The 21,884-nt window shown below is 40.9% G+C and overlaps 1 protein-coding gene and 1 long non-coding RNA gene across 9 annotated transcripts in view; one reads left to right on the forward strand and one right to left on the reverse strand.

Annotated features, from left to right (window-relative positions):
• Positions 1-897: 897 nt before the first annotated feature.
• On the reverse strand, positions 898-3,004 carry LOC111094969. The gene is made up of 2 exons (XR_005386330.1): positions 2,066-3,004; positions 898-1,090 (listed from the first exon to the last, which is right to left on the reverse strand). It is a non-coding gene; the product is annotated as an uncharacterized LOC111094969 (long non-coding RNA).
• TAF1 (TATA-box binding protein associated factor 1) overlaps positions 2,438-21,884 on the forward strand; it is a 71,138-nt gene continuing 51,691 nt past the window's right edge. For 3 of the 8 annotated variants that reach the window (XM_038587688.1, XM_038587691.1, XM_038587692.1), the window contains exons 1-18: positions 2,529-2,708; positions 3,716-3,830; positions 3,981-4,097; positions 8,042-8,161; positions 9,285-9,526; positions 10,113-10,331; positions 10,732-10,950; positions 11,290-11,497; positions 12,853-13,029; positions 13,686-13,813; positions 13,909-14,016; positions 14,138-14,311; positions 14,749-14,922; positions 15,152-15,256; positions 17,397-17,597; positions 17,770-17,911; positions 18,280-18,410; positions 19,109-19,189. In XM_038587688.1, the coding sequence (XP_038443616.1) occupies positions 2,529-2,708; positions 3,716-3,830; positions 3,981-4,097; positions 8,042-8,161; positions 9,285-9,526; positions 10,113-10,331; positions 10,732-10,950; positions 11,290-11,497; positions 12,853-13,029; positions 13,686-13,813; positions 13,909-14,016; positions 14,138-14,311; positions 14,749-14,922; positions 15,152-15,256; positions 17,397-17,597; positions 17,770-17,911; positions 18,280-18,410; positions 19,109-19,189 (2,841 nt within the window). Of the gene's footprint in view, positions 2,709-3,715; positions 3,831-3,980; positions 4,098-8,041; positions 8,162-9,284; positions 9,527-10,112; positions 10,332-10,731; positions 10,951-11,289; positions 11,498-12,852; positions 13,030-13,685; positions 13,814-13,908; positions 14,017-14,137; positions 14,312-14,748; positions 14,923-15,151; positions 15,257-17,396; positions 17,598-17,769; positions 17,912-18,279; positions 18,411-19,108; positions 19,190-21,884 lie in introns of all 8 variants that reach the window. The other 5 variants (XM_038587686.1, XM_038587687.1, XM_038587690.1 and 2 more) reach the window with 4 other exon arrangements.

A 21,884-nucleotide genomic window follows, 5' to 3' on the forward strand; every position in this document is an offset into this window, starting at 1 on the left:
AGTTTTGAGGCAAGAATACCATCTTGAGTATTTATAGTATCTGAAGTCCCCTTCCCCTTTCCATAAGCCTCCATCCCCCTCTTGCTGAATCTGCTTTTCCTTAAGCATAAGCATCTAAGAAGCAGTATAAAGTACACTTAGGGCGCCTGGGTGGCTCAGTTGGTTAAGCATCTGCTTTCAGCTCAGGTCATGATCCTAGGGCCCTGGGATCAAACCCTGAGTCTGGCTCCCTGCTCAGCGGGGAGTCTGCTTCTCTCTCTCTCTCTGCTGCCCATGTCCCCGGACAATCCTGGGTCTCCAGGATCACACCCTGGGCGGAAGGCGGCACTAAACTGCTGAGCCACCCGGGCTGCCCGGGAACCAGAATTTTAATTGTAAGAAAAGCAAGACAGAAATATGAAATAGGTAAAAGTGAAGGAGAACCCTGTGGTGTTGGACTTGAATTGGAGGTATTAGTATAAACTCATTTTTTAAAATTTCTATTGTTTTAAAAGTAAGCTCTTCACCCAATGTGGGGCTTGAACTCATGGCCCCAAGATCAAGAGTCACTTGTTCTACTGACTGAGCCAGCCGGGTGTCCTTTAAACTCATTTTTTTTTTTAGTTCTCTCCACTGAAAGGGCCTATTAAGCAATGATGCCCCAGTTTCTAAATATAATTCTCCACTAAAAGAAATCAGGGCTCCTTGGAGAAATGGCTTAAATCAGGTCTGGGACAGGGAATGTAGAGAGTAAGCCTAGAACATCTTGTGCCAAAAACCAAGGAAGTACTCCGCCAATAACACAGGAGCCAGAGTGAAGTGGTTCCCACTGGACAAATTTGGAACAGTTTGAGCATCAAAAAGGATAATGATGGTGCTACATTATAACACATAAAAATAAAAATGGGAGAAGGGAGGTAAGAGCAAGTTCTTTACTGAGTAAGTCCACTTAATAAATGTAGAAGGAGGGCAGCCCCGGTGGCGCAGCGATTTAGCGCCGCCTGCAGCCCGGGGTGTGATCCTGGGGACCCGGAATCGAGTCCCACGTCGGGCTCCCTGCATGGAGCCTGCTTCTCTCTCTGCCTGTGTCTCTGCCTCTCTTTCGCTCTCTCTGAATAAATAAATAAATAAATCTTTTAAAAAAATAAATGTAGAAGGAATTTAAGAATTAGAAAAATCATCATTTTGCACTCAACATAACTGATTCAGGCAAGGATCATTAAAGGATGCTAAACCCACTGGGTGAATATTCACACAATCTCAACCCTATTTACTAATTACAAAAGGAAAAATGTGCCTGTGCAATGGAGAGATCTGGTGCTCAAATAGAGCAGCACCAATTTTGTGACAACCTGACTTTTTGCCTTCTGATGGTCGGTGAAATATTTAACCTTAACCAATTCGAAGAAACAATCAGATGAATTCAGAATATGGGATATTTTCAAGACAACTTGCCTGGATTCTCCCCCCAAAAAAATTTAGTGTCATGCAACATCAAGAAAAGGCTGGTGTTTCTGGATTAAGGCTGAAGGGAGATTACCAAGTGCGGTGCAAGAACCTCAAATGGATCTTGGATTGAAGTGTAAAATGCTCCAACCAGGACAACTGGGGAAATCTCTCTTTTTTAAATTAATTAATTTATTTATGAGGTAAATACAGACATAGGCAGAGGGAGAAGCAGGCTCCCCGCGGGGAGCCCGATGCGGGATTCGATCCCCGGATCCGGGACCCGCACCCGGAGCCAAAGGCAGATGCTCAACCGCTGAACCACCTAGGCGTCCAACTGGTGAAATCCCAATATGAACTGTATGTTAAATGATAATGATTTAATACTAACTTTTAAGATGCAATAATTTTGTGGTTATGTAGAAAAATATTTTTAGGGCTGGAGAATCACAATATTTTTGTAACCTACCTTCAAGTGGTTCAGAAACTTTAAAAAAGCAAACCTGTAAAAATGTTAATCTAGGTGAAGGGTAGGTTCTTTTACTCATCTTTTTCACATCTCCCGAAAGAAAACGAGGGGGAGGGGACTCCATTTCCATGGGGAAAATGTCAATCAATTCAAAACAACTTGCATAGGTACCTCTGGCACAGTGCGATTGATGGCCAGTTTCTCCTTAACACGAAGCGGCAAAACAGCTGGACGAAGGAAAAGCCTGCTTCTAACCTTCACTTCCGCGTACCACGGCCGTGGTGAGTCGCAGTCACTAGGGCGTAGGCTACGTGACCCAGGCAGCTCCTTATGATTGGAGAAACAGCTGTGGCTCTACCCAACGCACAGAGAATGCTGTTGCTCAGATAAGTTAAAGGGGGCGGGACCAAACGTTTTCTTTGACCAACCGCTTTCCACATACCCAACCTCCTGATCGCGTATGGTCGAATCAGAAGCCGTTAGTAAAGTAGTGCAACCAATTTTCCTTTTTCGTAGGACCGCCCGTCTTTCCGGTTATTCCCACCACCACCCCTTTCCACATCCGGTAGGGCCTGGTGAGGTCAAGGAGCCCTGTAAGTCACTTCTGGGCGACTGATGTTTTTATTTCCGGTCTATGGGACCTGGCTGGGATTTGCTGCTGCCTGTAGCCGCCGGAGACACTACCAGCGCCATCATGTCAGACACGGACAGCGATGAAGATTCTGCTGGAGGCGGCCCATTTTCTCTAACCGGTTTCCTTTTTGGCAACATCAATGGAGCCGGGCAGCTGGAGGGGGAAAGCGTCTTGGACGATGTGAGGGGGGTGGGCGTCGGGATAGGGTAGGGGGTGGTGCGGCTGAGGAGAGGCGGTGGGGTGAGCAGAGTAGAGGATGGTTAGAGTAGAGCCTCTGTGAAAGGGCGCGGTTAATGTAAAGAGAGGAAACCAGAAACGGAGTGTGTATCCTAGTAGAGTGTCTATAACGTTGAGCGTGCAGGCTCAGTTGTGCGTGAGCATGGGGAGAAGAGAGATTTGTAGGGAAGCCCTCGTAGGCCGAGCGCTGATGTGGGCGGCTTTGGGGATGATATTCATCCTAACAAGGCAGCCGGAAAAATAGCGTGACCTAGTGACGTTGCTTTTAAGCCGTTGCTATGAGACCCTTGAAGATTCTTGAAACGGCACCTTCTGACCATCTTTGACCGGAGGTGGCTCTAGAGCAAGAGGACTGGACAGACCCTGTAACAAATCCTGTGGTTCAGGCCTCAGTTCATAGAACCGTGAATGTTTAAACTATTAGGGACAGACCCCCTTCTGGTCTACTTCCTAGGTAGTTTTCCCGGTGTTCACTGGCATTCATGAAATTGTTTTCTGTGTCCAGATGAGCCTTACCTACTTTGATTTAGGTTCATTTTCTCAAGGAGAAAATATTGATCAATATTCCTCATCTGCATCATACACAAACACACAAAAGGTAGCAAAAAAAGTTCTTGCCGTCCCTTCTCTAATCCCAATGATCTTGTTTGCTTTAGGCTTTAGAGAATTGCTGTTCCCTTTGTTTAGTCTTGGTGATGGTTCTTTGAATAATCTTATTAAAGCATGGTAATGAAGTTGGACATACTATGTTAATAAAGATCTGATTAATGTGTGGAGTTTAGCAGAAGATTTACTTTACAGTTCTGGAAGGTGATGCTCCTTTTAGCACACTGTAGAGTTGTATTTAATATGGATTTATAGCTTTGTGCTGGACCAGAGAAATAAGCCTTGTGGTGTGGGAAACTTAGGTTTAGTTGTTATCTTCGACTCTGGTGCTGTCCCTTTTTCAGGAGTGTAAGAAGCACTTGGCAGGCTTGGGGGCTTTGGGTCTGGGCAGCCTGATCACTGAACTCACGGCAAACGAAGAATTGGCTGGGACCGATGGTGCCCTGGTAAATGATGAAGGTGAAGTCTGGGGTCATGGGGAGTAAAGTGGGGGAGGAGGCTAGCCACTTAACCATGTACACACTTTTCAGTGGGCATTTACTTGCTCACTTGGGAGTGAGAGTTACTTGCTCTTTGTTGAAATATACCTGCCCCTCCTTTTATTTATAGGATGGATCAGGAGTACAGAAGATGCTGTGGACTATTCAGACATCACTGAGGTAGCAGAAGATGAAAGCCGAAGATATCAGCAGACAATGGGGAGCTTGCAGCCCCTTTGCCACTCAGGTGATTCTCTAGTGTCATCAGTAGAGCATTCCAGTTCATTTTCTTGCTGTGTAGTCTATTTTGTTTCTGTGTATGCTTTCTGCCGTTATTCCTGCTCTCTGTCCTGTGCTTCTCTCTGTCAGCTCAGTTCCATGTAGCTGCTTTTTTTGTTCTGGGGCATGTTCTCAGACATTTATTCCTCATAGTGGTTATTCCCAAATTCTTGGTGAATGCCAAGTAAGGATGCTAATGCTGTCCTTATCATCTGGTACTTAAGTACCTGCAGGGTTCATGGCACTGTTTTAGATACTATTCAAACTCAGCCTTTGCCCTTAAGGACTTGGTAGTTCAAAGAGGGTTAAGTATTTACAATGACATATATAAATGAGCACATGTATTTATTAGCTCCACTTCTGTTAATCACCCACCACCTGTAATGGTGACAGAATGCACTTAATGCTTGCTCACAATACAGATTTCTCTCCCTGGTGTAAGGTGCTACATGTAGAATCAGAATCAGAGCTGGAAGGAGTCTTAGTAATTATTTATTACTAACCTCATCACAGATTTAGACCTTGACTTTAATAAGATGTGAGCCTTTATTAAAAGTTCTAGGGACGCCCAGGTGGCTCTGTGGTTAAGCGTCTGCCTTTGGTTCAGGGCATGATCCTGGAGTCCCCGGATTGAGTCCCGCATCAGGCTCCCTGCACGGGGCCTGCTTCTCTCTCTGCCTGTGTCTCTGCCTCTCTCTCCGTGTGTCTCTCATGAATAAATAAATAAAATCTTTAAAAAAAAAAGTTCTATAAGTTAAGTAGTGGCAGACCTTAACAAATTCAATAATTCAGATTACTAGACTTTTATTGAGCACCTATTATGGGCTATAAACTATGACAGTATTGTACAAAGATAATAAAATTAATTTTCCTATCTTGAGGAGCTTAGTTCTGTGGTCTAGAACGTAGGGCTACTGATCATAGTTCCTTTTTCTTTTTGACTTTTAATTTTTTACAACTTTTAATTGAGGTATAGTTGACACATATATAATTCATTGTTTCCACTGCCCTATACTCACTATTCTCACTGCTTGACACTTTTTTTAAAGATTTTAAATATTCATGAGAGACACACAGAGGTAGAGACATAGGCAGAGGGAGAAGTAGGCTCTCTGTGGGAACCTGATGCGGGACTCGATCCCAGGACCCTGGGATCATACCCTGAGCTGAAGGCAGATGCTCAACCACTGAGCCACTTAGGGATCCCTGCTTGACCCTTTTGTAGGAGGCTGCTCATTGTTTGTTCATTGTCCACCTTGTTGAATTAGATTTTAGGACCAGTCAATGGATTGGAGTGCTTGTTATATAGAGAGAATTAACTGTACCACATATACAAGAGGTAACCCAGAAAAAGAGAAGATACAGGTTTCACTGTTGTGGATATTATTATCATTTGGGGAAAATGGGATAAACAAACGTGAAGTGTAATTACTCATAAGAAGAAGACATAAGCCAGCTACAAGCTCATATTTCTGTATATTGTATTTCGTTTTGAGAGGTTGACAGAATATCTAAAACAAATATCATGACTATTATTTTTGAGCACCCTGACTTAGGCTAAGGGACAGGTGGTAGCAGCTCTGATTTTCAGGGAATATTGTGGTTTTTCAGGTTTGGGTTTGTTGTCTTGGCTAGGGACGTGAAGGAAGAGGAAGAGGATAAGTGCGGAATTCCTAGTTGGGTTTTATGAGCTAAAAAAGGAGGATGCTGCATTTGATAGTCTCAGTAATCTAGGATGCTCGTTTCCAAGTTCTCTTACTTAGTGAAGGTGCCTTCACCTGTGCCCTTAGCTTCCTCTTTCTCTGGCACTGGCCACTTCACATGGCTTGATTTACAAGGATTCTTCTTTGGAATAGTTTTGAGTGGAGGTCATTATAAAAGATATCATGGAGGTGAATTTTGAGCAAAATTTTGACAAAGTTTCATGGAGAGGGAGCAGCAGGGCATTTTGGTTTGGAAACATGGCTTGTCTAAAAGTTTAGAGACAGAAATAATTGAGTAGTGTGGGGGGTGGGAATTGGCCAGCAGGTTTTCTTGAAAGGAGTGGAAAACATAGTGCTAGATAGGAAGAACCAAGGGTAGAGCAGTTTGACAGCACTTGTATGTATGCCTTACTTGGGATTTGATGCTATAAAGGATTGTAAACCAATATAGATTGTTGAGTTAGGGTCAGGGTGGTATAATGAAAAGAAAATGGTCTTTGGAGTCAGAATGATAGATTTAAATCCCAGCTCCGTATTTAGTTTGATCCTGGGAAAGTTGCTCAGTTTTTGAGGCTTGGATTTGTAATAATCGCTCAGTTTTCTTGTCATCTATAAAGGTGATAATACCCAACCTATTAATAGGTCTTGTGTGGGAATTTAAGCTCATTGTCACTTGGTGTGAAAGCACCTACATAGTATGGTGTCATAGTGGGCATAGTGGGACTATTACATAGTCATTACAGATGCTCTGTAAATGTTAGTTGCCTTTCCTTCCTAAATGAAAATGAGAAGTGATGCTTGTTGCTTTGGGGTTTTGATTAGAAAAAGGGTAAAGGGGTAGACTTTTTGCCCACTAGATGTAAAGTTATCAAGGTCTGGGAAAGTGACAGTTGTGGAAAATGTTAAGCAGAATTAAACTTGCGAGTTGCTAATAAAATATCAGTAGGACTAAGTAAGTGAGGAAGTGCGTGAGAAAGCATATAGGCTTTGTTGTTCAACCAGCCTTGAATTCTGTCTTTGTCACTTAAAACTGTGTGACCCTGAGTAAGTCATTTTACTATCTCAGAATAATTCTTACTTTGCCAACATTCTTGGGAGGATTGTAGATAAAATAACTACAAATACCTGGCACATAATGGAAGCTAAGTAAATGGAAGTTGCTATAATGACTACTATTAATGATTGATTGGAAAAGGTGTGTTTTCCAATCACATAATGGGAACTAAGTAAATGGAAGTTGCTATAATGACTATTAACGATTGATTGAAAAAGCATAAGAGATTGATGGAAGGGACAAGAGACAAAGTCATAAGGTGGGAAAATAAGGATGGAAGTGGTATTAATAGTAAGGAAAGAGTTTTAAAGAGGTGAAGGATATTTCAGTGTGATGAGAGATGGAGTTGTGAGGTATCTGAGTGGAAAGGTTCTTTAGGCAACAGAACATGTACAATTATAGAGGGTGGGTAAGTCAGGACAAGACCTACAGATTGGAGTTTAATCTGGATAAGGGTGATTCTTGAGTAAGGGAATGGAGCTTGTGTAGAGGAATGAAAGCAAAATGTTCACCATCTGGTATTGAGTGATGCCAGAGGTTAAAGGTCAGTGAAAAGAATAAACTGCAGAAGGTAGACCAAAAAAATGTGTCAAAGACTTGGGGAGTGGGGCGCCTGGGTGGCTCAGTGGTTGTGGCTGCCTTTGGCTCAGGGCATGATCCCGGGGTCCTGCAATCAAGTCCCACATCTGGCTCCATGCAAGGAACCTGCTTCTCCCTCTGCCTATATCTCTGCCTCTCTCTTTGTGTCTATCATGAATAAATAAATGAAATCTTTAAAAAAAAGACTTGGGGAATGGGAAGAGAGAAAGTCCAATCTTAAAGGAAACTGACAGAGAAGAAAGAATGTTAAATTCAATTATGAGATTGAGCAGAATGAAAATAAAAAATTAAATAGGATTTGATCAGGAGAAGGAACAAAGGTTTTAGACAGTTCTTAGGAGCTCCCTAAATTTCTATATGTGGCATACATTGTGTCCTAGTATTTGGTAATAACGTGTCATCATCTCTTTCTCAAGGCAGAGGCTGCACCTCTTGTGTGTTCTTAAGGGATCTACGTAGTGTTTTGCGTGGTACTTTAAATTCTTGCGTAACAGAGGAACTCAGGACTGTTATGTGATATTTTGGGTATTGGGATCATTTTCCTGATTTTATTAGATTATGATGAAGATGACTATGATGCCGATTGTGAAGACATTGATTGCAAGTTGATGCCTCCTCCACCTCCACCTCCAGGACCAATGAAGAAAGATAAGGACCAGGATGGTCTTACCGGTGGTGAGTAGAGACTATCTTCTTTTGTCCAAGGAACATATTTCATTTATAGGTCTAGGCTTTTGGCATACCCATAGGGAGCTATTAAAATTAAGATGCTAGGAAAGGATACAACTTACGGAAGTAAGCATATAATTTTCAAATTTTAATGTTAAAGGGAAGTTTTAAAACATTTGGCAACAGTATTTTAATATTTACTCAAGAAAAGGTAGTTTAGGTCAGTGTTTCTCAAATCTGGCTGTCCATTACAATCATCCCAAGCATTTAAAAAAATAAGATTTCTGACTCTCACACCAGAGAATCTGATTCCGAAAATCAGCGAGAGAGCCCAGGAATTTTAAAATGTTCTCCAGTAGTTGCTGATGCAACTGATCTGCATACTGGTATTTGGAAACTACCTATTTAGATGACTCTCTCTAAAAGAAATGACCAAATGGGGAAGGCATCGTAGAATGTGCATAAATCATATAGAGCCAACTACTAGATTCAGAGATTTCAAAGGCAGGGGCTTTAGTGATCCTCTCCACCTTTCCTATGTTGGCCACAGTAGTACAGTAGTAACTTTGTCCTAGGCTAGGAGGTTGCAGAGGAGCAGTGTCTTTGAGCTCTTGTTTTTTTGAGAATTATGTTAACCTAAATTCCTCCTATTAGAGTTTTAGCCATTTCTGCATTAGTCTGCAGGCTAAACAAGATCTGATAACTTTATGTTCTACATCTTATTTTATGTTAAAGAATTTCATTATCATCCTGTGGGCTTAAAAAAAATCTTCAGTTTATGTGTCCCTGAACTAGAAATGATAAGGCCTGATTGGTATAAAAGTATTATATAATTTTGCTATTGATCACATTCCTTTAAGCTAATACATGTATAGAAAGTAGTAAATGTAGTAATAGTGTTTGTTTTCTCTCATCACAACCCTAGGGTACCAGGTATAAGGTGAGTTGGGGATGGTGGGAGATAATGAGTTGGAATGAGTTTTCTGGGTTGCATACTAGTAATCTGGGTGCTTGGAACTATATCCCCTGCCACTGAGCCATCCATATAGCCTAGAGAGTGGGTATTGACTGAATCGGAGGAAATATGCTCACAGTTACATGCCAAAGGGGTTTCTCTTCCTTGTTGCAGTGTCTGAGGATGGAGAAGGCATCATCTTGCCCTCCATCATTGCCCCTTCCTCTTTGGCCTCAGAGAAAGTGGACTTCAGTAGTTCCTCTGACTCAGAATCTGAGATGGGACCTCAGGAAGCATCACAGGCAGAATCTGAGGATGGAAAGCTGACCCTACCATTGGCTGGGATTATGCAACACGATGCCACCAAGCTGTTGCCAAGTGTCACAGAACTTTTCCCGGAATTTCGGCCTGGGAAGGTACTTTCTGTGGAGAAAGCCCACATTGCAAACTCCTGACCTCTCCTAAATACTGAGTTCTATTCTAAGATGTTGAATATAGAATGAATAAGATTTAGAAGTTTTGGGATGCCTAGGTGGCTCAGTGGTTGAGTGTCTGCCTTCGGCTCAGGGTGTGATCCCGGTCCAGGGATCGAGTCCTGCCTCGGGCTCCCTGCAAGGAGCCTACTTCTCCCTCTGTCCATGGCTCTGCCTCTCTCTGTGTGTCTCTCATGAATAAATAAAGAAGATCTTTAAAAAAACAAAGATTTAGAAGTTTCCTCATTCGACTGCGTTGTATTAGGTCTTTTTAAAAAAAAAAAAGTCATATGCATTGATGATAGTACATGTGATTTTTGTAGTTCTCATTAGAAATTGCCCTTGTCTTAAATGAATGAGTCCAAATTATTAAAGGATACTTCTTTACTTTCTCAGTAGATGTTATAACTCTGAGTTCAGCACTCCTGGTCCCTCCCCTACAGTCAGGTAGACCCCTCAGGGGAGTTTGCAGACCCAGACACTACTTTTTTCCTACCTGATACTGAGTCTTTGACTTTCCATGTCCTAGGTATTACGCTTCCTTCGTCTTTTCGGACCAGGGAAGAATGTCCCATCTGTTTGGCGGAGTGCTCGGAGAAAGAGGAAGAAGAAGCACCGTGAGCTGATACAGGAAGAACAGATCCAGGAGGTGGAGTGCTCAGTAGAGTCCGAAGTCAACAAGAAGTCTTTATGGAATTATGACTATGCTCCACCACCACCTCCAGAGCAGTGTCTCTCTGATGATGAAGTAGGCAAAATAGAGACCTGGGATCGAGACCTATGAGAGGAACAAATGAGTTCTCCCTAGCTTATGTCTAAATAGGAAGTACCACCTTAGCAGGCAGAGTCCTGTGCTGATAATGAACGAGAAATTGTGAGTTCAGTCTTAGTGGCTGTCCCTTCCCTATTACAGTAGAAAAGGATTGAGGGCAGGCAGTTGGTGATACACATCCTGGTGAATAGGAAAGTTTGAATGATAGGCAGAGTGTGGCATGATAGCACTCCATTGTTAACATTCTAACTCCAGTCCCATTGAAGAACTGTCCTTATGGCTTCTCTGACTTCCCTTCCTGACTATGGACTCCCTATGATAGCCCTAGGACATCTGGGATCAGGAAATCCTTCCCTCCTACTTTGTTCTGTTACAGATTACAATGATGGCTCCTGTTGAATCAAAGTTTTCCCAGTCAACTGGAGATATAGATAAAGTGACAGATACCAAACCAAGAGTGGCTGAGTGGCGTTATGGGCCTGCTCGACTGTGGTATGATATGCTGGGTGTCCCTGAAGATGGCAGTGGGTTTGATTATGGCTTCAAACTGAGAAAAATGGACCATGAGCCTGTGATAAAATGTAGAATGATGGAGGTAAGCGATACTGGTACGTAAGAAAGGAATCTGTGCCCAGGGCCCTTGCAGTTTTACCTAACTTTACTTTTCAGTTGAGGACATACCAGATAGGATATCTTTGGTGGGAGATGGAGGTGTTCAATTCTTTTGCTTGTTATATAATATTGCCCTGGCAACTAGACCCTGTTGCAAGGGTACTGTTTGTGTTGGACTAGGAGTGGGAGGAGGCAGATAATGCTCCATTATCAGGTTCTTTCAAGTCAAGGACTACATTTGATGTATCTCATGTGAGATCTGGAGTGGGAACTTTGACCGTTGACCACTCAGGGATTTGTTGTTCTTTTCCTGTTTCTGTAGGACTTGAGGAAATTTGAGGAAAACAATGGCTCTGACCTACTGGCTGATGAAAACTTCCTGATGGTGACACAGCTGCACTGGGAGGATGATATCATCTGGGATGGGGAGGATGTCAAGCACAAAGGAACAAAGCCTCAGCGTGCAAGCCTGGCAGGCTGGCTTCCTTCCAGCATGACTAGGAATGCCATGGCCTACAATGTTCAGCAAGGTGTGCTTCCATGCCAGCTGTGTCTAGCACACTGCCCTTTGCCTCAGTTATCCTAAGTGGGGTTAGGTGTGCCCTATGCTGCTGCTGAGGGACAGTGAAATGTTTCAGACCTGAGCCCTGATTCTAGTCTTTAATAAGTTTTTTTACATGATTACTAAGCTAGGATGGACTCTGATGTCTCAAAAATATGTGAAAACCAAAAAATAAATTAATTAAATTTTAAAAGAAAAATGTGAAAACCACTTTGAAGTTAAAGGTCTTTTTTGGACTAGAATAAGGCTTGATCTCCTAGTCTACTTTGGTTTTCAAAGCCAACCCCTTTGTTTTTTATCATGCTGGAATTTGCTTTTTCTCTCCATACGCCCAAAAAAGGTATGTCATGCCTAATGTAGAAAACTTTGAAAACAGAATACAGTGTCAAAAATCACTGATAACACCAAAGAAAAAAAAATCACTGATAATCCAGCTATCCAGAGATGATCGACTATCTATTAACTTTGTGGTACACTTGGTTTTTGATTTTCTGTTTTCTGTGTGTATGTGTAGTTGAGCTCATTTCTGTAGACATAGTTTTGTATGTTGTGCTTTTCACTTGACATAAATACTATTCTGTGTCATTCCGAGTTCTTCATAAAAATACTTAATAACATGGGAAACTCGAGTAAAAAAAAAAAACAACATAAAATGGCTTATACGATGCCCTGTTTGTGTGAGTGGGGAAAAAAGCACACTATGTTATAATCACAGAAAGCTGACTGAAAGGAAATGTGCTATGGGATTCACAGTGGTTATTTCTAGTTTGTGAGATCACAGACAGTTTCCTTTATATTTTTTTGTGTCTTCCTTCAGTTAACCTGGATTACTTTTATAATTCAGAGGGAAACAAAATTGTCTTAATTTTTAATTCTAAGAAATAGTTTTTTCCTCCTTTCATTCTATCTAAACACTTTGTTTATTGCATAGTATTATATGGATGTTTTCATAATTTACCAATAGTTACTCTGTTTTAAATATATTTTACTACCATTTATTGTTAGTATATTTTACCATATCATTTATTACTGTAATTTCTTTAGCCAGTCCTTTATTGAACACACTGGCTGTTTAAATTTAGTCTTTTTTTTTTAATTTTGAGTCACAAAAAATATTGCAAGAACATTTGCAACTTTTTTTTTAAGTGAGAAATAATACAAAGAAAAATAAAGCGAGAAATACACTGTGTGTCCTAGGTTCCTTTTCAGTAGCCCCATGAGTAACTGTACTAACATTTGCTCCTTTTCCCTTTGCTGGGATCATTATTGAAAGGGGCATAGATACTTTGTCGGTTATTAAGTGTTTCCTCCTCTTCTGAGTAGGTTTTGCAGCCACCCTGGATGATGACAAACCTTGGTACTCCATCTTTCCCATTGACAACGAGGAGCTGGTATATGGACGCTGGGAGGACAATATCATTTGGGATGCTCAGGCCATGCCCAGGCTGTTGGAGCCTCCTGTTTTGACACTTGATCCCAATGATGAGAACCTTATTTTGGGTATGGTATTGGCAGGGACCAGTGTTCCTTCTCCATAATTGAAAGCTTGCTGCTAATGTCAAGGGACAGGGAGAAATCAGAAAGGTTGGGAAGGTCAAGACTAGAAGCTTCTTGGAGGTGGCTGGCTGGCCAATTCTGTGGAGTATGTGGCTCTTGATCTCAGGGTTGTGAGTTCAAGCCTCACATTGGGTGTGGAGTCTACTTTAACAAATAAATTAGGCCAGCCCTGGTGGCTGAGAGGTTTAGCGCTGCCTTCAGCCCAGAGTGTGATCCTGGAGACCTGGGATCAAGTCCCATGTCGGGCTCCATGTATGGAGCCTGCTTCCCCTTCTGCCTGTGTCTCTCGTGAATAAATAAATAAAATCTTTAAAAAATAAATTAAAGAGACTAGGACTTTTAGGTAGCAGTTTGAGAGAGCAAAGTTGTGGCTCTTAGTTTCTAGTATTTCTGTTTTGCTTAGGGAAAACTCATAAAGTAGGAATATTGAAAAGTAGTACCTTTGAGATTCCAGGAGTGTAGTTTGGGCTAGAGGGAATCACCTACTAGAAGTTGTCTAGGATGGGATGAGACATCTGGTTAGGAAGCACAAAGATATCTGTAGGAAAAGTGAATCTTCAGGGATAGCATCTCCAGAGTGACTTTTGTTTCATCCTTAGAAATTCCTGATGAAAAGGAAGAGGCCACTTCTAACTCCCCCTCCAAGGAAAATAAGAAAGAATCATCTCTGAAGAAGAGCCGAATTCTCTTAGGGAAAACAGGGGTCATCAAGGAGGAACCACAGCAGGTCTGTGAAGAGAAAAGGGACTTAGGGCATTTAGAAGAACAGAGAAAGGTGATGGAGAAGGGTAGTCTAAGATTTATTTGATGTCCTGTCATTAGAACATGTCTCAGCCAGAAGTGAAAGATCCATGGAATCTCTCCAATGATGAATATTACTACCCCAAGCAACAGGGTCTTCGAGGCACCTTTGGAGGAAATATTATCCAGGTAAAAGTAACATTTTTTCTGGGATGGATGGGACCCACTTCCTTGTTTTGATAGAGGATATGGATAAATCTTGCCTAGGCTGGAGTTCGTATTTAATTTGAATTCTTATTTCCTGCTTTAGCACTCAATTCCTGCAGTGGAATTACGACAGCCCTTCTTTCCTACCCATATGGGGCCCATCAAACTTCGGCAGTTCCATCGTCCACCCCTGAAGAAATATTCCTTCGGGGCACTCTCTCAGCCAGGTCCCCACTCAGTCCAGCCCTTGCTGAAGCACATCAAAAAGAAGGCTAAGGTATGATTGAATTCTGGTTAGGAAAAAAACAGCTATAAAAGACATTAGAGTACAAACTGGGGAAATGGACTGGATATTAGGTGATTTTAGGGAATTGCTTTTTTCTCAGATGTGGTAGAATGTTATTGATGTTATTTAGGAGAATGTCCTTGTTCTTAGGAGATGCATGTGAAAATACTTAAGAGTGAAGTGTCCTGATGACTACAGCTTTCAAAAATGATTCAGTAATATCTATAGAGATAGTTTTAGATAAAACAAGGTAAAATAGAAAGTTATATCTAGGTGGTGAGATAGTTAAGTGTTCATAGTTTCAACTTTCTTTTTGAAACTTTTTGCATGAAGTTAAAAAGGAAGGCAAAATCATTTTTGGTGTCATTGTCTCAGTTTGAAGTTATTGTCCCATCAGGAGCTGGACTGTTTCTCTTTGTTCTGAGCAGATGAGAGAACAAGAGAGACAAGCTTCTGGTGGTGGAGAGATGTTTTTTATGCGCACACCTCAGGACCTCACAGGCAAAGATGGAGATCTTATTCTTGCAGAATACAGTGAGGAAAATGGACCATTAATGATGCAGGTTGGCATGGCAACCAAGATAAAAAACTATTATAAGCGGGTGAGTCTCTGCTCAGAAAACCTTCGTTATTAATACAATTGTAATTAGATATCCAGCAATAATCTGCAAACATATATTTTGTCTTTTTTTATACCGTAAATTTCTTGGGAAAAAGAAATAGTATTTTCTTTGTATTTAGTAATACTAGTAAAAGTTCAAGGAATATTTTGTGTAGGCTTATTGATTATATTCTGTGATAGTAATTGTGGGTCTTCTGTGTTTGATCTAGAAACCTGGAAAAGATCCTGGGGCCCCAGATTGTAAATATGGAGAAACTGTTTACTGTCATACATCTCCTTTCCTAGGCTCTCTTCATCCTGGTCAATTACTGCAGGTGAGGGATTCTTTCCTGTTTTAACTCTTTCCTAAGGAACTTGACAGGTGAGGAGCTAGTCAGCCCAGAAAGAACCAATTCTAGTTGATTGAGTAGTACCTTAGTCAACTGTGGGGAAGATCAGCATAATCCTCAAATGATTATAATCCCCAACATTCTTTGGATCTTCTTATTAAAACTTGCTCCTAATAATGTTATTTGTAAACTAACTTTGAAATCGTTTTTTAAGGGACACGTAGGTGGCTCAGCGATTGAGCATTTGCCTTTGACTCAGGGCGTGATCCCAGAGTCCTGGGGTCGAGTCCCACATCGGGCTTCCTGCATGGAGCCTGCTTCTCCCTCTGCCTGTGTCTCTGCCTCTCTCTCTCTCTGTGTCTCTCATGAAAAAATAAAATCTTTTAAAAAATGGTTTTTTGAAAACACACACTGGTACGAAGTCAGAAACATCTGGGTGGCATTTGAAAGTCAACCTGGGATTAATCATTTACTGTAGTGACTTAATATTTAATTTGTATCTGCAGGATTGGCAGGTTTTGATTGTATTAGTCATGGTCATTTTGAGTACTAAAGCACGCCTGAAGTGTGCCATTTACAGTCCCTAGCCATAGTGAAGTGTGCCCCCTCCCCTTTCTGTTCTGATGGGTGTAGAGAGGCCCTCTGGTAGTCTAGCTTTTACGTGTTAAAGGCAAGTATAGATATGTGCAAATGATATGAGGACATCTCTAGCACTCTCCTCCCTTGTTTTGTTTTGTTTTTTTTTTTTTTTTGTCCTCCATTTCATTTCTCTTGGTAGGCTTAACCACTTTTCCTTCTCTCATAGCTAGTGTATTCTATTAATACTGTTGCTTATTCTCCCAAAGCATCTTTAGACTGCTGGCATTTCTCTCCCTGTTCCTGGCACTTCTCTCCCTATAACCTTCTGTGGAGATTTTCTACCAATCCCTCCCTTCTTTTGTGGCTACTTTTTAAAAAATATTTATTTATTTATTCATGAGAGACACAGACTGAGAGAGAGAGGCAGAGACACAGGCAGAGGGAGAAGCAGGCTCCTTGCAGGGAGCCCGATGTGGGACTCGATCCCAAATCTCGGGATCGTGACCTGAGCCAAAGGCAAGCACCCAACCACAGAGCCACCCAGGCGTCCCTTGTGGTTACTTTTATAGCCTCTTAAAGATCCTCTTTTTTATCTTCTGTAATTTTGTTTTTCTCTCCATTTCACACTTAGAATTTTCTTTTTTTCCCCACACTTAGAATTTTCTATTCATATCCATATGTTGAAGATTTGTCTCTCTTCTGTCCTCCTTTCTGATTTTCTGAGAAGTCTTTCCTTCAAGTCACAGGTTTGATTGGTCCCCATCTGGCTGCTGCTTAAACAAGCTCAGATGTTTCTGTCCTGTGTGTTTAGTCTGTTTTTTTTTCTAGCACAGTTTCTACTCCACTAATTTTTGTTTTTGTTGTTTTATTTAACAAATGTTTTGGGGGATCCCTGGGTGGCTCAACGGTTTAGCACCTGCCTTTGCCCCAGGGTGTGATCCTGGAGTCCCGGAATCGAGTCCCACATTGGGCTCCCTGCATGGAGCCTGCTTCTCCCTCTGCCTGTGTCTCTGCCTCTCTCTCTCTCTCTGTGTCTTTCATGAATAAATAAATAAATAAAATCTTAAAAAAAACATGTTTTGATCTTACTTATATTATGACAGGAGCTATGCTGGGGTCTAGGGTAATAATATATACTTGTTAGTTTATAAAGTGATTTTCATATATAAGCATAGCAATTCTGCAAGGTATAGAGATTTTTAAATACCTAGATATAGATATAGATGAGGACAATTTTAATTTCAGAGATATTAAATAACTTATCTGACATTCAGTGAGTAGCAGAGTCATTATCATCTGAATCCAAATCCTGTGATTTCCCTACTACTGACTCTTAAAGATAGCCAGTGGGTAAAAAATTACCTTTTTTTAAAAATTACTTTCTAATCCTGTTTGACATTCCATATTTTAATTTGTTTATATTACTGGATAGATTTTAGATGGCATTATGGGGATGCAGAGCAAATAAGCTTCATTTTCCTTTCTCAGTTGACTAAATTTCCTAGGGCTTCTCTGTATATAATTTTTGTATTTTTACTTTTGTTAGGCATTTGAGAACAATCTCTTTCGTGCCCCAATTTATCTTCATAAGATGCCAGAAACTGACTTCCTTATTATTCGGACAAGACAAGGTTACTACATTCGGGAGTTAGTGGATATTTTTGTGGTCGGCCAGCAATGCCCCTTGTTTGAAGTTCCTGGGCCCAACTCCAAAAGAGCTAATACACATATTCGAGACTTTCTCCAGGTAAGAATGACAGAATAGGGAGGTGGGTCAGGATGCATATAACAGGGTTTGTGGATTTGGGGGGCACATCAGGAAAGATCAAAATGCATAGGGGCTTAGCAGGGGAAGGAGTCCTGGCAAGGACTTTTATCCTTTACTTTGCCAGATGAAAAACATTGGATTTGTTTGGCAGGTTTTTATTTACCGCCTCTTCTGGAAGAGTAAAGATCGGCCAAGGCGGATCCGAATGGAAGATATAAAAAAAGCCTTTCCTTCTCACTCAGAAAGTAGCATCCGCAAGAGGCTAAAGCTCTGCGCTGACTTCAAACGCACAGGTCATGAGTTGTGACTAAATATTTGTTTTCTCTTTCTCTGTCCAAGAAAGGAACTCTGGCTTTCAATGAAAGGATCAGCATACAGCTCACAGAATTAGAAATTGAGAGTCATCAAAAGAAGGAAATAGTAAATCTTTAATTATGGAGGCTCTGATTGCTTTTTGATTTTCTCCTTCCAGGAAGTTTATTGTATGTTGGATGTCACAAGGTATAGGAAACGTAGCAGCAGAGGTTTTCTTTGGTAGGCAGGCTAACTGGCTAAACCTTCTGGGAGATTGCTTGGTTCAGTCTTGGTTTGTTATCCTTGTTGCTGTCAGGGGAAGGGCCTTTGGGTTTCAAAATGGTCTCATTCTCTCTACTTTTTCTAGGGATGGACTCAAACTGGTGGGTGCTAAAGTCAGATTTTCGTTTACCAACTGAAGAGGAGATCAGAGCTATGGTGTCTCCAGAGCAGTGCTGTGCTTATTATAGCATGATAGCTGCAGAGCAGCGACTAAAGGTGAACACCTTCCTCTTAGGCCTTGCCTTTGCTCGTGGATTCGTGTCAGAGAGATGAGGATGAAGACTATCCTCACTGGCTTAGAAACGATGGTTACTAGATTATTAACCAGTTACTCAAAAATTCAGGCCATGAGGTACTCTGTGTATATTGGTTCTGAGGAAAATTATAGTGGAACTAAATAGTAGTGGGAAGGCTTAATGTGGGACTCAGGGCATATTGTTTCGTCCACTTGGGTGGTGACTTTAATCTTTGTTCTTTACAAGACAGGTATGTAAACAGGGCAAATACTTCTCAGTTGTTTTCCAGAGCCTTCCAAATGGGCAGAGATGATGGTGCTGGACATGTGCTTTAGAGAAGCACAGTATCCTTCTCAGGCCCAAACAGGAAAGGTCTAGCCAGGGTGAGAGAACACAGCTATACACCTGAGTTCATGAGTCTGCAGTGACAAGTGTCTCTACTTAGCTTTCCTAATGGGCCTTAACTATCCACACATCAGCTGGCAAGTTCCCTGAAACATAATATATCTTCTGATAGTCCAAGGATGTAGAATGGGGACAGATATAGTGAAGACTTTACAGAATCCATTCTCTATGCAAAAATATACTTTGATATTTTGTTCTTGGTATTTATTGAAACTTGTACATTGTGTTTTCCAGTGTGTTGATTGGTTTATGCTTAGATTTGTGCTCTTCCAGGATGCTGGCTATGGTGAGAAGTCCTTTTTTGCTCCAGAAGAAGAAAATGAGGAAGATTTCCAGATGAAGATTGATGATGAAGTAAGGCTTTACTCTAATTTTTAAAAAGATTTTATTTATTTATTCATGAGAGACACAGATTGAGAAAGGCAGAGACATAGGCAGAGGGAGAAGCAGGCTCCATGCAGGAAGCCTTCGGGGGGACTCAATCCCGGGATCCCAGGATCACGCCCTGAGTCAAAGGCAGACGCTCAACCGCTGAGCCACCCAGGCATCCCTACTGTAATTTTTTTAGCTAGTTAATATATTTATTTGAGAGAGAGAGAGCCATGTACACAGGGGCTGGGTGGGGGGTGAGCAGAGTGACAGAATCTCAAGTAGACTCCATTCTGAGTGTGGAGCCTAATGTGGGGCTCGATCCCACAACCCTGAGATCATGACCTGAGCTGAAATCAAGAGTTGGATGGATGCTCAACCGACTGAGCCACTAAGGTGCCCTGGCTTTACGTTAATTTTTATTAGTGTACATCCCACTTAGTCTTTTTTGTTAATTTATTTTTTCCCCATTTATCCTTTAAAAAAACAGCTTTATTGAGGTAAGATTGATACTATAAGCAGCACATTTAAAGTGTGCTATTTGATGTTGTGATGTATGTTTATACCTGTGAATCATCTTAACAGGATAGTGAATGTATCTGTCACCCACAAATGTTTCTTTGTACTCCTTTGGAATTCCTTTCTTCTGTCTCCTCCCTTCTCTCCACCTTCCTTATGCCCTGACAACCACTGATGTTTGTCACTATAGATTAGTTCACATTTTCTAGCGTTTTAGATAAATGGACTCATACAGCGTGTACTTTTTTATAACTGTGATAAAATATACATAACAAAATTTGCCATCTTAACTTTTAAGTGTACAATTCAGTAACATTAGGTACGTTCACACTGCTATATAACCAATCTCCAGCACTCTTTTCATCTTGCAAAGCTGGAACTCTATTACCCATTAAACGACAAGTCTCCATTCCTTCCTCTCCCAGCCTCTACAGCCACAATTCTACTTTCTGTCTCTAAATTTTACTACTCTAGGTACTTTCCCTAAGTGGAATCCTACAGTATTGTTTTTATGTGACTAGTTTATTTTATCCAGCATGATATCCTCAAAGTTCATCCATGTTGTAGCATATATCAGAATTTCCTTCCTTTTAAAAGCTGAATAATATTCTACTGTGTGTATATTCCACATTTTGCTTATCCATTCATCCATTGATGGACATTTGGGTTGCTCCTACTTCTTGGCTATTGTGACTAGTGCTTCTGTGAAGGTGGGTGTGCAAATATCTCTTCAAAATTCTTTCTGTTCTTTTGCATATATATCCAAAAGTGGATTACTGGATCACCTATTTTGAGTTTTTTAGTTTTTTTGGGGTTTTTTTGTTTGTTTTTTATTCATGAGAGAGAGAGAGAGGCAGAGACACAGGCAGAGGGAGAAGCAGGCTCCATGCAGGGAGCCCGATGCAGGACCTGATCCCGGGTCCCCAGGACCACACCCTGGACCGAAGGCGGTGCTAAACTGCTGAGCCACCCGGGCTGCCCTTTTTTTTTTTTTTTTTTTTTTTTTTAAAGCAGCTGCAGCATTTTACATTCCTATCAGTGGTATATAAGAATTTCAATTTCTCCACACTCTTGCCAACACTTGTTATTTATTATTTTTTGATAGTAGCCATCCTAATGGTTGTGAGGTGGTATCTTATTATGATGTTGATTTGCATTTCCCTAATGATTAGTGATGTTGAGCCATCTTTTCATGTACTTATTGAACATTTGTGTATCTTCTGAGAATGATCTATTCAAGTCCTTTGCCCAGATTTGAATCAGTTTGGTTCCTGTTGTTGAGTTGTAGAAATTCTTTATATTAGTGAAGATGAGATAAATCTTTTATGTTAATAATCTCTCATCAGATACATGCTGTGCAAATATTTTCTCCCAAGGTTGCGTTTTCATTCTATTGTGTCCTTTGATGCAGAGTTTTTTTTATTGAGATACAGTCCAGTGTATCTAATTTTACCTCAGTTGCTTGTGCATTTGGTTCCATATCCAAGAAATCATTGCCAAATCCAGTGTCATGAAGTTTTTCCTCTATGTTTTTCATCTGAGAGTTTTATATTTTTAATTTTTACACTTAGGTCTTTGATCCATTGTGAGTTAATTTTTGTATATGGCATAAGGTAAAGGTCCAGCTTCATTATTTTGCATGTGGTTGTTCTATTTTCATTTGTTGGAAGTACATATTCCTTCTTTCACTACTATTATGTTGAGATTTATCCAGGTTATTATTGATCGTTTGTTTTTTGTATTGCCATATAGCACTCCATAATGTGCATATATATCAGTTTAGCTGACCGCCTACTAAAGGACATTTTGGCCGTTCCCAGTTTTTGGCTATTATGAATAAAGTTGCTATCAATATTCATGTATAAATATTTAGACATTTTTCCTTTTTTCTTGGTTAAATACCTAAAAGTAGAATTATTGGGTTATATAGTAATTGTTTCAGTTTTTAAAAAATATTTTATTTATTAAAGAAAGCCTGAGTAGGGAGGCAGAGAGGGAGAGAAGCAGACTCCCTGCTAAGCAGGGAGCCTGACATGGGGCTCGATCTCAGGACTCTGAGATTGTGACCTGAACCAAAGGCAGATGTTTAACTGACTGAACCACCAAGGGGCCCCTGTTTCATCTTTGAAGGAACTACCAGACTGTTTTCCACCATGACTGC

Source organism: Canis lupus, chromosome X (assembly GCF_011100685.1).
Source record: "Canis lupus familiaris isolate Mischka breed German Shepherd chromosome X, alternate assembly UU_Cfam_GSD_1.0, whole genome shotgun sequence".
In the NCBI taxonomy this organism is placed as follows: domain Eukaryota; kingdom Metazoa; phylum Chordata; class Mammalia; order Carnivora; family Canidae; genus Canis; species Canis lupus.